General features: G+C 41.0%; 1 protein-coding gene across 4 annotated transcripts; it reads right to left on the bottom strand.

The window, feature by feature from the left end:
• Positions 1-336: 336 nt before the first annotated feature.
• Positions 337-14560, bottom strand: PCNP (PEST proteolytic signal containing nuclear protein). Of its 4 annotated transcripts, none has more exons than XM_084612563.1 (6): positions 14339-14560; positions 9401-9460; positions 6850-7018; positions 4994-5068; positions 2605-2660; positions 337-1367 (listed from the first exon to the last, which is right to left on the bottom strand). In XM_084612563.1, exons 1-6 carry the CDS (start codon positions 14425-14427, stop codon positions 1241-1243), a joined length of 576 nt encoding a protein of 191 aa, XP_084468689.1. In that variant the 5' UTR covers positions 14428-14560; the 3' UTR covers positions 337-1240. The 4 variants fall into 4 exon arrangements, with proteins under 4 accessions (XP_084468689.1, XP_084468688.1, XP_084468691.1 ...); XM_084612562.1 differs by having other exon boundaries at positions 6850-7070; positions 14339-14538; XM_084612565.1 differs by lacking the exon at positions 9401-9460 and having other exon boundaries at positions 14339-14547.
• Positions 14561-14787: the final 227 nt, after the last annotated feature.

Genomic DNA, 14787 nt, shown 5'->3' on the forward strand with positions numbered 1-14787 from the left:
AAATGTCCTCAATTTTTGAAATTAAATGAAAATAGCTTAATGGAATTTAGACAACCCTCACCATGTTTGAAATCCTAACAGAGCACTATACTAGTATATGAAATTCTGAAAATGAAGGTGATTAGTAATGTCATTGCTCAAACTAGGTGCAAAAAATTAATAGCCTAGTGAAATTTTTTTTTTTTTTTTTTTTTAAGAACTGTTAGTCAGAAATATTAGTAATGCAGATAACAAATGTGTTTTGAAGCCACAAACATATTTTAGCATCGAGTATTTAAAAATGTCAAAATAAAAGGAAGCGCATCTTACTGCTTATAAGTACAAAAACTAAGTCTCTGAATTTTTGGTGTGCTTTTATTCCTTTTAGGCATAATAAAGGAAGACGTTTAAACCAAATATGATGTTTAAATAAATTACATACTTTCATCTTTTTGGTGGTGGCTCTTCTATATTGATAACTGCCTTAATATTTGCTTATTCATTTAATGCACAAGGAAATGCTAACAAGCACTACTTATACTGCTGACTAAGGAGCACGCTGTAGTGAATATTCTTTAGAGACTGTATCTAATATACAGCTAAGACCACTTCCTTAGGATGAACTAGACCACAGATAGACTATTACACACTTTACATAAAGTTTCAAAGGAAGATTAGAGCTAAAGCTACCATAGCACTCAGAGCAACACAATTCTTAGTTTGTGAAGAACAAAAAGTGACCAGAGGGGGAGGAAAAAAATTCAGGTTGTTAAGATTTCTACTCTGTCTAAATTTATGTTCAAATTAATAGCCCAATAACACTTCTAGCACAAGGCACTGTTCCCTCTCTCTAACAGTGATCATAGGATCCATGTTTCATCTGATATAAAGAGGGAGCTAGAAGCCAGAGTGCAGTAGCATTCAACATTAACCTGATTAAAGAGACAGTAACCTTTTTTGTCCACCTTAGTGTATGAGTTGCTGTGACCCAAAAAAAAAAATTTAAAAAGTACCACTTCCAATTTCTTTATTTGTAACCTTTTGAAACTAATCACATAGAACTACAAAATTAGCAAATGCCTTGAAATCTGTATACAAAACATAAATTACCTCTAATTTCAAACTCAGTTATTATTGTACCACTCAATCCTTAGAAAAAGTGGCTCCAACACTAAATCTCAGACCATTCTTAAAAAAGGAAACTGTTCCTTTAATGTCACACCCTGCCCTCCCCCCACACCCGAATTTCAACAGGTATCATTTAGTCATCATCCTCAGGGACATTGCCAAGATGAGATTTAATGTTCCGTTCCCATAACTTCTGGTTGTCAGAAAACCCATGCTTTCCTTTGTTGAAAGAATTTGGTCCTGCTGAGGTTGGTGTATCTCTGCAAAAAGAAAAACAACAATTAGATGTGGAGATTAGTTTAATCAAATAGTTGGGAGAACTGGATGTGTGACTGGAATGTTTCAGCTTCACTTTGCTGTTTCATATCCAGCTTGTGTCAGGAGTGCCCAAAAGTTACAACTGTTGGTATGGCTCTTCAGGGGCTTCTTATGTGAAATGAGCTTAGTTCCCTCAGTTTGGTTTCCAGTGGATAGGTGTTTGTCACAAGAAGTCATCACAAGTGGCAGTGTTGTCACCTGTCCCCAGAATTGATCCCTCTAAAATCAGCATGAGACACCCGGGCAAGGAGGGGGAGGGACAAGTACCACTGCTGCTGCCTGTGAAATACTAGCTCTCTGGATAAAAAAAAACAAAAACGCAGGATCCAGGCCTGTTAATTTTGCATCTTTCAATAATAAGCCGACAGACAATTTTTTTTTTTTTTTTTAAGAAATAAAATGTTAAACTGCTTTTAAAGTCTGAGACCCAAACTTAGTCATCATCTCTGGGTGCAACTTCACTGAAGACACCTCTGTTTATATTAGAGCCTAACTTGGCCCTCACTCTCTCAAAGTTGTAGCAGCCAGAAATTAAGTTTACAGATGCATCCAGAGAATGCAAAAACCATTATATACTCATATTTTCAGTAACAGTTAAGTCCCCATATGGAGAGATTATGCTGGTGTCTTAACAATAGCATACTAAAGTACTTCTTATGGGGAAAAATTCATTTTAAAAAACCCCATTCAACCCAAGCCCTTTTTTCCATATGCAGAGATTCAAGTTCTGAACAGACTACCCCAGTCTAGGAATATTTATACTGTGAAGGGTAAAACCAGATAGTCTGGGGTTGGGGAAATCTGGAGTTCGATAGAAGAAAAAAAAAAAAAAGACACAAGAGCAGAAGTAGTTTGCTTCTTTCAGTAACAACCACAAACTGCATCCAAAATTTGCATCCTGGAAGCAGAACCTCTCTTCCCACTCTGGCAAAGCTAAGGGGGTATTTAAATGGGTGCGTATCTGCAGGCCTGCATTCAGCCACAGCTGACACACAAGAGGAATTCCAGTTGATAACATCTCATTTCTGTAGAAAGTGACATTAAAGCTAACCTGTTTGCCCTTCATACATTTCTGGACCATATGCAGGACTTAATCTGAACTGTAGAAGGTCCATCCTCCCCACCCATTCAACTCCCTCCCACCCCTCCTTTGGAAGAATGAAGTTAAAGCTGATCTACCTTCCAATATTCTTCATGCGCATCTTTGCTTCTGGAGGCATTTCTTCTGGTTCACTCTAGTTAAAAAGAAAGAACATGGATATGAGGGCATAGTTAAACATTTTATTCTTCTCTGTTGAACATTCAGAAGCCAGACATGAAATGGAACTAAATCTCTCAGGAAAGTTTTAGAGCACACAGTGCCTCTAGTCTATAAAGCCAAAAATAGGGGTAAAGAAGTTTGCATGTGATAAGTAGATCCACACTATAGAGAAAGACCTTTCAAATTCAGTAAGATGCCAGCAAATATGCAGTACTATTTATCAGCGGCTACCATTTTGGCAGCATGAGTTAATCACCTTCAACCATTTGCCTTCTAGGGCAGACTTACCCATCATATCATAATGTGTCACCATGACACCCCAGAAGCTGTCTCATGACCTTTTAACATTCTGCAAGTGTAGGACATTAACAAGTGGCAATGCCTCACTAACATCAGGAAAATCTTGGGAGAGGAATGGTACTGATGTCAACCCTAAGGACTTCTTTCCTGTGTGTTGTCTCTTCTACCTCCACTCTCCCAATTTTCCTTCTTTTTTTCCCCCTTCTCCTTTGTGCTCACAAGGTCTGCAGCAATCACAGCCATTACCACATATCATTCATCCAAGGTTTTTCTAAACCATCCTATTACCAATCGAAGTATTAAACAGGTTATTTAGCATTTCACACATGGAAGAGGGCCCGATGGGAAATGGACTGGCAATTGAAAAGCACTTGTGCAACGTGTGCAGAAATAAACTACTTAGCTTCATTTATCTCTTTACAAGCCAAGCCAACTTTTGTATCCAGCTTTATGTATAAAACAGTATTTTGTGACAGAGAAGCATGGCAGGAGCAACTGAATCAGAAGTGTGGTAGTCAGGCTTATCTATGGTAGTCACTCAAGCAAAACACTCAAGATATACTAGGATTTGTCTCAAAGGAATGCATGGCCATGGTATAGATCAGTGAAGAACTGTACCATCAAGTACTCTAAATTACCCATCTTTTATTAAACTTAAAATGGAACACATTAAATAAAATATTACGTGTCATTCACTACACTGTAGATCTAGCCCATACCTGAATGTCTCAGCAGTATTTAGATTCAGTACACAACAGGAGGAAGACAATTACATTAAAAACCACAAAAAGAGGGAGTATCTATTTGCCTCTCTCCTCCCTCTCACTCCAAGGAACATTGGCAGCACTTGGTGAGTTACAGAAAACAAATGTTGAGGAGTCAGGACCTCCTGAACAAACAGTCAGCTCTAAAGCAACCACATTGCCCTGTCTGATTAACCCCATTTTAAAAGTCTTAAATTTGTGTGACCAATATGCCTGTTCAAATGTATCCCCTACCCCCTCTTCCTTAATACACTATGGAGACCCATTGGTCCTGCTGAGGAATGGAAACTCTTTTTGCATCTCACACTTGCAGTCTTGTGTTTCTGCCAACTCTGCTGAGGCCAAACCTCTCCATGCCCTTTCCCAATTAGCTGAATTGTTTACCACCACATTATTGCACTTCACTGGGGGGAGCATCATTTCTTTTCAGTTACTCTAGCCCCCCATCAAACCCATAGACAGAAAGCAACACTGAGAATTTGAACTAGTTTCCAGCAGGGCAATCTGGAGATCTGGGCTCAAGTTCCCTAAGTGAAAATGAGATTACGGGTCTCTTTTCTAGTGAAATTTTATTAACATTTCTAATTATCGCATATATTGACCTTTGTCAGTTAACTGCTCATATATTTTTATGTATATGCTTTGCAGCTTGTGTAAAGTGGGGGTGCTTAAGCAGTTGTGCAAAAGCCTTGAAAGAATGTGGATTAATTGGAAAGATTGGTCCTGGAAGGTAACTTATAAAAGTCTGAAGAAAAGACCCCAATTATCAGGAATGGTGCTAACTGGTTTTAGCACAGAGCAGTGTTAAAGTCATGTAGGTTCTGATAATTTATTTTTAATTACATTATTTAACAATTTCATTGCTAATATCTGCTGTCCGGTGTCAGAGCCAGCCAAGCACCCGAGGTTTAGTCCTGTTGTAAGTATCTGACCAGTGCTTATAACAGCATGTTACTATATGGGTGTGATGATTTCTTAGGTGTGTAAGGCCCATTTGAAGTGTCCCTATAAGCACCATTCAACCTTTAGATTTAATCAAGGAATTTATGGTTGAATTGGTTTTGTGGTGGTATTCTGTATTACTGAAAATAAAAAATTCCAACAACATGTTTAAGGGAAACACTGGATCAGTTCCTAATTATAGTGCACTGACATTTTTGTGGAGAAGCTTACAGAGTACCTACTCATACTGCCTAACTCTAACCAGCACTAACTGTTCCCCTCTGAAGTGGTATTTACTTACATCATCATCTTCATTGAAAACTGCTGCTACAGAAAGGGTTTTTGGAGCAAGGGTGGGAGCAGGCTCTTTAGGTTTCTGAAATAGATTGAAAACACACCAAATGAAATCAGACAGGTCTGCTTACTTGACTAGGATCCATTTAACCTTTCAAAAGACTTTTTAAAAATGGAATTCATTAAACATCTTTAAAAAATTACTTCAATTTCAGTGAAGACATGCATAAGTTAATTTCTAACTGGCTAAACTAAAAGTCAAGGTAGTTCTCTGAAGTAGACAGAAAATAGTTTTCCAGTAACAGGACAAGGGAGCATCTGTCCCTTTGGGCAAGATGTTTTCTGATGAACTAGTCCGATCCTCCCAGATTTCAATTCCCTACAAGCAAGTATTAGTTTTTTTTGCAAACATGCATATTACAGTGGCACGTGGCTACTGGTGCATGACATGGGAAATTAAATCAGAATCTGAGCAGCTTGTGACAACTATGTCTCAAAAATAACACACGCAGGATTGGGCCATATCCCCATCTGTTCTTTATTCTTGAAGCCACACTGGAGTATTTAAGTCTGTCAACTGCAAGAGGCTGAGCATGTTTGTCTTTTTGTACTTTAACAGATCTTAGAATTCTTCTTGATTGAACAATCGAATGCTTTTTAACTAATGTTTCCAATTCAGAAGCAGAAGGTAACATCAGACTGTTTCATACAGGGGGTCTTTGTTGGAAAAAGCTCAATTTACACTTCCCAGACAGACACCTTCCTCTACTCAAAACATATCCAGCCATCAAAATCTGAGACATTTTTGTACTCTGTATAATGCAAAAGGAATCAAAATTAATGACTCCAAAGAAAAATAAGATGACAATGTTTAAACTGCTGGTAATAACTTTGATTTCCATAGCATCATCCTGCTCTAGTGCACAATGCTTCCTCACTTCTGTAGTATTATGGAGACATTCTGCATACATTTACACTCTGTGGTCATACATACAGTAGTGGGTATTGGGGAGGAACAGGATTAGGCTCAGTGAGTCAATGCAGCCACTTCTATTCATTATTCTACCTGTAAGGAACAATTGCTGCTAAGAAGTTTATCTTCCCTAGAGGTATTAACACAGACCACTAGGATAGGCCAGAGGGCAGGGAAAAAATAATGATCCCAAATTTCGATGCAAACGTAGCTGAATCACTGAGCTAGAAATCCTAAGAGCCAATTGAACTTACTAGTGGCTCAAAAGGCATCTTTCTCAATTTTTCAAGGACTGCGTTTACCTTATTGTGTATGTTCGAAAATGTTTTTTTTGTTTTGTTTTTCTGATTTGAAAGCAACATGCCCTTAGAAAAACACCCTACTGAGCAATCTTTTGCTGCTGGTTTGTAAAATGCTGACATTGTACCTACAGAGTTCTTGAGGAATAGAGATTGAACTGAACCTATTTAGAGATTTACAATGGACACTTCACTGTGGTATTTGAGAACTGTGTAAGAATTACATTTATAAACAAGCATATGCTTGCCTGTCCCAGAATAGTGAACAATGAACATTGAGCATTGAAGCTTTCAGCACTGCTTCAGCAAGCTACTCCAGGCTTAGATCGTAGAGAATTATTTCAGATATTCAAGGACAATTTAGAGTTAATTTTGTCCCATTATTCTTCCTCTCTCTTGGACAACTCTGAACAATTCTCACTGGTGTTATACCCTTAAAATACTTACTAGAACAAAAGGATAGGCCCCACAACACTTCCCCACATGTCAACTTCAATATTTTTAATCAACCTACCCACATTAAGTTTCAAGAAAATACTCTCTCGGTGTTAGGTTTCCTTTAAAAATAAACCAAACATTCAAACAACTTACATTTGCTCCAAGTTTGATGGATATCACAGGTGCCTTCTTTGTTGTCTGACTGCCTATGGCAAATCCAAACTTGGACATTTTGGCAGGAGCAGGCTTTGTGGTGAAATCTTCAGCTTCTTCATCAGCTACCCGTTTCTCTGCACTGCGACTCGAACTTTCCCCTCCATTACTGGAAGAAACAGTCTTAGTTTTCACAGGTTTTTCTGCCTCTTCTTCAGGTCCTGGTGAAGTCGAAACAACTTACCAAGATGAGCTATTTTTACTGAGCAGATTGTTGGGAGCAGCAACCTCATAAAGCATTGTTATGGGGAGGGTACTTACAGTGCCAGCAGTCTCCACCACTGCTGCATATACAGCAGACAGCATGTAAAGACAAACAGTGAAAGAAACTGCAAGCACTTAACTAAAATAGTACAAAAAAAGTCTTTATATATACAAAAGTCTGAAAAAGCATTGAAGCATTAGATCACTGTTAATATGGGACTGTAAATTTATCTAGACAGTTACATTTAATTTTTTTTAACAGTCTTCTGGGGTCTAGGTTGCACAAGTTAACATTTCACATTTGGAGTCCCAGTTTCAAACCTAGTGTACACAATTTAAGATTAGACACATTAGATTTATTTACATAAAAAATGCCCATGTTAGTCTATACATAGGCTCCCTTAGCAGATCATTAAAACCATACAAGTAGTTGAGACTGGTAGTCTTAACTTAATTTCTAATCACTCCTTGTCTACATCCCTCAATTCAATATAACTGACTGATTCTGTTTCAGGAGGAAATCAGCACCAGAATTGCTAACTGAAGCAAAGTGCTTTTGAGAAGCTTGTATCACGCCTGGGTTTGCAAACTCATGGGAAATGCCCTTTTCCTGTGAAAATGACCCATCCAGCACAACACTCCCATCAAACCTGTGCTCATATACAGAGCTCCCTCAGCCACACCAAGTGAAAAAAATGGTACTCGGAAGTTTCACTACGCTCCTGGAGTTGGTGGAACAGTACACACATGGGCACAGCTTGCTCCTCTGCTGCCACAAAAGCAGGAAGAAGAGAAAAAACCGATAGAGAATGGACAGAAAAGGAGGGAGTTCACATCAGTGGTCTGAGGACAATATTACCATGTTTGGGACCCAACTACGTCCCTTGCTAAGAGGGAAAGCAGGGGATGGGAGCACCACACAGGCAGCAAATTCAGACCTTAAGGGAAGGGTCTGCTTTGCACTGGCCACTAGCAACTGTCAGCAACCATGTGGAAAAAACAGCAGTTCAAAACTGGGGATGATTACCAAGATTGTAGCCTTAGGGCAAAGAAACAAAATCCAGAGAAACAGAGGGGCTAGAGAAACAGGGAAATCTGTGAAAGGGGAAGTCATACTCTGTTTTAGCATAACAGAAGTCTTTAAATACATATTTAAATCTTAAATATGATGCCTCCATAATACAGCACCACTATTTTTCCTAAGTATGGATGCATGGTGCCCTCTCTACCCATCCCCATCCTCAATCTATAGTAACTTCATTTAACATTGTAGTTATGTTCCTGAAAAATGAGACTTTAAGAGAAACAATGTTAAGTAAATCCAATTTCCCCATAAGAATTAATGTAAATGGGGGGGTTTCGGTTCCAGGGAAATATTTTTCACCAGACAAATAAATATACACACACACACCCAGTATAAGTTATAAACAAACAATTTAATACTATACACAGCAATGATGATTGTGAAGCTTGGTTGAGGTGGTCAAGTCAGAGGGTGGAATATTTCCCAGGGGATGCCTTACTGCTAAATGATGAACTAACACTCGGCTGAGCCCTCAAGGGTTAACACATTGTTGTTAATGTAGCCTCACACTCTACAAGGCAGAACAAATGGAGGGAGGGGAGACAGCATGGCAGACAGAGACACACACCGTGTGTGTGTGTGTGTGTGTGTGTGTGTGTGTGTGTGAGAGAGAGAGAGAGAGAGAGAGACAGACACAGACAGACAGGTACACATTGCCCTTTTAATTACATTGACTTTTAAAGTAGCTCAGCAAGTTAGGACCGCAGCTGCTCCCAGCAAGCTCCCTGAGCCCTGTCATGTCATGTCCCCCCGCTTACCCCATCTCTATAGAGTGGGGCGGAGGACAGGACAGGAGCAGGGAGAAACCTTGACATTAGCGCGCCACCGGCCTCCCCCTCCCCCCGCTCAGCAAGCAGGAGGCTCCCTGGAGCAGCTCCAAGGCAGAGGGCAGGAGCAGCATATGGCAGTTGGGGGAGGGACAGCTGAACTTCCTGGCAATTGATAGCCTGCTGGGCGGCTGCGGCACAGGGAACTTAGAGGAGCGGGAAATTGATAGGGTGGCTGCTGGTCCACCCTGGTTCCAAGCCCCCACCAGCTAGCTGCAATGGGCTGCTCTTTCTGCAAGCAGTAGACAAAGCAGGCAGCTGCCAAATAACGTTATAAGGGAGCATTGCGCAACTTTAAACGAGCATGTTCTCTAATCAGCAACATAACAACAAAACAACGTTAACCGGGACGATTTTAAGGGAGGAGTTACTGTACCTATAATTTCCTGCCATGCTTTCCAAGTCATACAAACTGCCTGTCCATGATGTTTCTTGACTGGGGAGCAAAATATATTGTTAACTCACTGTTTCAGTCAGCAAAACAACAATAACTAGATGCAACCAACTTAGAACAGTTATTTTACCCTTGGGAGCATAATAGACAGTGAAACTGACTAGGAGCTCAATGGTAATTAGTTTCACTATCCATGAGCAATGCAAGTCTGTGCTGCTACCCAGCTTGACTTAGGAAGAGAGAAATAAAAGTGGGGGTAAGGAAAGAATAAAGTTACGGACAAGTCAGACAGAATCAAGAGGAAGAAGGAGACATGAAAAAGTTAATTAGGAACAGCAATGTTCCTAGTTCTAATGCTAGTAATTCCATCTGACACTTCTGAATGCACATTACAGAGCAATTTTTCTAAGTGTACCTTAAAGTAGCTCTAAGTGCAAGACTAGTCTTTCATGTAATCATCCAAAGTTTTAATTCCTAACTTTAGAAAATGGTAGTTTAGGATAGGGCATATTTAATCCAAAATGTTTCAGGCAGAGAAACATCACTGTACTTGGAATATGTTGTCTTGCCAATGGAACATAAATAACCCTTTCTTAAAATGCTGAAAGATATATTTCTCTAATGATGATCACAGCAACAAGAATGTCTTGTCACAAAGTTTACTATACAGCCCCACTGTCTAATTAAGCTTAAGTTCAATCAGTAAAGTGTGGAAGTTCAGAAGCCAGTTTTAGCAACTACACTCAGAGGTCCAAACTGGAAGGAAGGGAAGGCCTGGGAATCTCAAAATGTAAATTCAAAAATGGGTTATTCTGAGAGAAAACCCTTGCTGGCTTGCAGGCTAGGGAATCACCAAGAGAAGGAATGAGGCTAATGAGCCAACAGGATTTTATATTATTGCTTTAAAAAAAAAAACAAAAAAAAAACAAAAACACATTTTCCCAGTCAGCAGTCTGGCCAACTCATTCTCTACTTTGTGGTATTTTATTTTCTTCTCTTTCATTCCTCATTTTAGAATTTTTTCTTGCTTTACCTGAAGGAACAGAAACTGAGGCAGTGTGTTTATTGACAAGCAGCTTGTAAATTTTGACTACAAGAGCAAAACAGAGCGATGTGTGTATGCATGGAAGAGCCTGAGGAATAACTGAAGAGTGATTATGCAGATCGGACACCCTCAATAAGAGGGCTGGGAAGTACACAACTAAGAAAAAAAATGTAGTTATGCATCAGTAAGTATAACATGCTTGCACTCAGACTGGCTAAGAATTGAATTTCTGGCAATTATGTATTTGAATTGATAATGCAGTATTTAAGTAGTTGGCCAAAGCTGGATTATAGTTTTATTAATATTTCAAGATTAGCCAAAAATTAATTACCTAAACTGGAAGTTTAGACAAGACTGACAAGTCTTCTCTGAATCTATTCCTGGAACAGTACAGATTGTTCGTTGGCAAGGAAATTACAAGTGAACTGGAATCTCAATCATTTCAAGAGACCCTCTCACAGGTGCCCATATGTAACAAGTTTCAGGTAACTGATAAATGGGGCAAGCAGAGATGGGTTTAGAGCTTAGTTCCTGTTCTGAAATTGTGTGCACCAATCTTTGTTAAGAATGTAGGACTTGATTCTACTGAAAATCTTGCAGAAATCAGATGAGCTTGCATAACCATGCAAAGTAATCAATTTCCGAAGAGATGCAGCAATATGTGCTGAATATCAGAGGAACAAGACAAAGCCCTTTATGTAAGTGCTGCACTAAAATTCTATATGCAGTAAGGTTAGACAATAAACGGATCCCAAGGTTAGAACCACTATAACATTACACACGTTATGCATAACATTAGTATTGAATAGGAAAAGTGTATGATGATGATTTTCAAGACTTTAAAGCCACTTGTGTGTCCCCCACATTCTCCTATTCTCTCTCCCACCCTTCTCTTTCTGAAAATCACTAGCCTCTATCACCACCATTCTTTGTGCCTCTCACGCCCCGCCACTCTGAGCTAAGCAAGATTATATTTTTATAGAAATTAACGTTCTTCCTATAGAAGCCCCAATATATTGCATTTTTTAAGGCTTTCTTCTGCAAGAATTTCTAAGCACTTCCCTATTAAGCCATAGGGAGCCAAATTATGTATTTTAAGGCTAGATTTAAACCTTTCTAGAGCTCCAAACACTATAAGAAGGAAGTACAGTACAGAGACTGGGGAAGCTCTTAGTAGGAACATGTTTCATCAGTGTATCAGTTATGCCTTTCTAGAGTATGATTTTTACAAAGGGAGATGAGCTTACTCATTCAGAAAGGGCAAAAAAAAAAGACTCTACCCAGACCAGACATTTGCTTTTATGGAACAACTAAATCATTATCTTTAAAAAACATTAATGGCAAACCTGAAATACTGATAACTAAAAGCTGAACTCTAACTACTGCACTCAAGGAGCAGATGAGTCTTGTCCTCTTTTTACTTTCAACAATTGAGTCTTCTCTTTCCCAAAATTGGCTTCCAGGACAGCCTGTGGAGGTGGTGTGAACATAGCTACATTTAAGACCAGTAGCGGAGTGCTAGCAGCAAAAGTTTCCCTACAGAAACTTCACTTGCCTGATGAGCTGCAAAACGTTTAAAGCGGCCCAGTGAAAATTTCCCCTAAGTACTCTGTTTCTGTAGGTAATAAGAAATCTAGATACTAGTCTTCTCTTTGCAAAGCTGTTCTTGAATTAGGTTTACCAACTGTTCTCAAGTGGAATTTTTTAGCCTCTCTCTAAGCCCCACAGTGCATTTGGGTTTTTGTGCTTTCATATTCTTTTTTCTAATGTCAACCAGATCATATTCCACCTCTCTTTTCTACCTCCCATAAGCATCACTGCTATTTTCATAACTACCCAGACCTGTGCTCTGTATTTAGGTCATAGCTAGATGGAGGAGCGTTGCTTCAAGGAAGAACTACTCACTTGCAAGTCAACAAGGACATATAAGTGAGCAGTTTTCACTCTCTTTTCTGTGTAGGTTGTGCATCTGATAAACAGGACTGGCAACGATGCTAATTTTATAGCTTCTCAAGTTTCTGCATTGCTCATTCAATAGATCTCTTGCCTCTGGGCAAGGTTGAGAGTTCCGGACCCCAGTGTAGGACTTAAGAGTCACATCAGAACAAGAGCACTTCCCACCTATGTTCATTTTGGAAAGCCTTCAGCAACTCAGGAAAAAATTCAAGATTTCACATCAGTTTCTAAACAGCAAGGAATAACTCCAGTGTCTTGGCCAACCTTCCACTTTAATTAAAATAATGTTCTACTGTCCACGGTTGTGTGTGGGCCACTGAAGACTGCATGTCTGCAAAACGAGTCAGTCACTGAATTACTAGCATCTAATTTACTGTTTCCTACAGCACTGAGGTTTAAGGAGCTACACAAAACCAAATGTTTTTGTACAGATAAGTAACTGTATAGAGGACTAAAATGACACTACTTATGTGCCTATCTGAAGATATTCTCACTTGTCAAGCCTGTTTTAATTAGTTTAAAGCCTTCATTTAATTGCTAGAGAGTGGCCCCATCTGAAGTCCCAATGAGTTATGTTTAAACCAAAAAGGTGGAAAGGGTCAGCCTTTGGCTTGGCAAATATACCATTACCGCCAGGTGGAAGATGAGGGGGGGAAAACATTCAGTTTTCCAAGACAATGGACAATAAATGATATGCTGGTAGATTCTAATAGCAGACTCAAACAACATTAACCTCATTTTCACTTTATATACACAAAAAGATCTTGTAAACTGCTACCAAAAGAGTATAATGTTTGAAGTGGTGTGTAAGGAAAATTATAGTTTACTGAGAACTGTAGAGGCACCATATAACCATAAAATAAGCTGAACCTTAAGAGGTAGAGGTATTGTAGATCCTTTGGAGCTACGATATACATTATTTCTCTCAATATTTGGTAGAGCTACTCATTGGGCAGTTTGGTAACAAAATATATGTATTTGTTTATGCAAATTAATCTACTGGATACCTTAACTTAAAAAAAATAAGAATCAGGGAATATGACAAAAAAATTGACATCCCTGGACAATACTAAGCCCAATCCTGCAGTCTTCATCCAGGCAAGATCCCCACTGAACGACAGGAGCTTTACCCAACTAAGCACTGCAGGATCAAGTCCTCCAACTTTAAAGATCAAGTTTAACTACTCGGTACAATCCAGTAAGAGTGGACCACACCGAGTTAATGACTAGACTGCCATTTTTCCTCTGATTCAAGTAGCCAACCCCCCCCCCCCAAAAAAAAACCCTATGCCATGAGACATAACTTCAAAGATGGGGGTAGCAAATTTACTGAGATCAAGCTCTCTATCAGGCTGGCCTAGTGGTCTCAAGGCATCACAGGAAGACAACCCCTCTCCCTGGTGCCCCTCCCCAGCATAGGTGCTGGAACGAAGGGTGCGGGTGGGAAATGGTTCCTGTCACATACAGGGTTTACAGTGCGCTTCAATAGCTCTCAGCACCCCCGCTGCACAATTTATCCCTGCTCCCCAGCCGTACAGCTCCAGGCCTGAGCAGGTCGGTCCCGGTCAGCGCAGGTGACACCCCCACGCTCCTGCGGCCAGCGACCGCCGAGCCCGGGCCCCGCATTTCCCTCGCTAGGCATGAAGCCATCCAGCCAGGGCGGGCCGGTGACTCACCCCAAGCGGCCAACCGCCCGCGGGCCGCACTGAAGCCACCCGGAGCCAGACACGGCTCCCTGGCTCCGCAGCTGGGCAGGCGGCCGGACTCTGAGCAGCCGGAGACCGCGCCCCGGGCCCCCCCGCCTGGGCCCTTCCCCGCCTCCCCAGAGGACCCCGCCCGGGTCCCCTCCCCTTGCCCGCCCTCGGGTCCCCCATGCGCGGGGAAGGGGGGATATGGGGTGAGCGGCGCTGCGTGTTCACCTCCGTCTGCCTGCGGCTGCGTCGGCTTCTCCTCTCCCGCTTTGCTGTCCGCCATTTTCCCCCACCGCCTCCCCCCGGCTCCTGAGCATGCGCGTTAGCCTGCTTTAGTTCTCCCGCTCCCTCCCTGCCATACAGGAGAGGCGGCGGCCGCAGAACCTAGAGAAAGAACTCGCCCCCCTGTGGCTAGGAGTGACGAAGACGGAAACGGTCAGCGCGTCACATGTCTCAGGGCAGCGGCGCTTCCGTTTATGCAGCCAGACACTCCTCGACGCAGGGCAAGCTGACTTCCGCTGCGTATGTGACCGCCGCAGAGGAACGCAGAAAGCAATAAGCCGCTCTCTGATTGGTCAGGAGGAATGGCTCCGTCCTAACCAATCAGGGTGCCACTTGGGCATGGTTGGTGATGAGCACTGGAGATTTAAAGGGCCAGGAGAGGAGGTAATCTCTCA

The sequence above is a fragment of the Lepidochelys olivacea genome (genome assembly GCF_965140295.1).
Source record: "Lepidochelys olivacea isolate rLepOli2 genome assembly, chromosome: 1".
NCBI lineage: Eukaryota > Metazoa > Chordata > Testudines > Cheloniidae > Lepidochelys > Lepidochelys olivacea.

What these genes read in the sequence shown, in the direction of transcription:
- PCNP (XM_084612562.1), bottom strand. Translation starts at nt 14,393, where the DNA reads ATGGCGGACAGCAAAGCGGGAGAGGAGAAGCCGACGCAGCCGCAGGCA. An exon ending in GCAGCCGCAGGCAGACGGAG is followed by an intron (nt 9,461 to 14,338) that starts GTGAACACGCAG and finishes TTTGCTCCCCAG; the next exon opens with TCAAGAAACATCATGGACAG. An exon ending in TTTTCAATGAAGATGATGAT is followed by an intron (nt 2,661 to 4,993) that starts GTAAGTAAATAC and finishes CTTTTTAACTAG; the next exon opens with AGTGAACCAGAAGAAATGCC.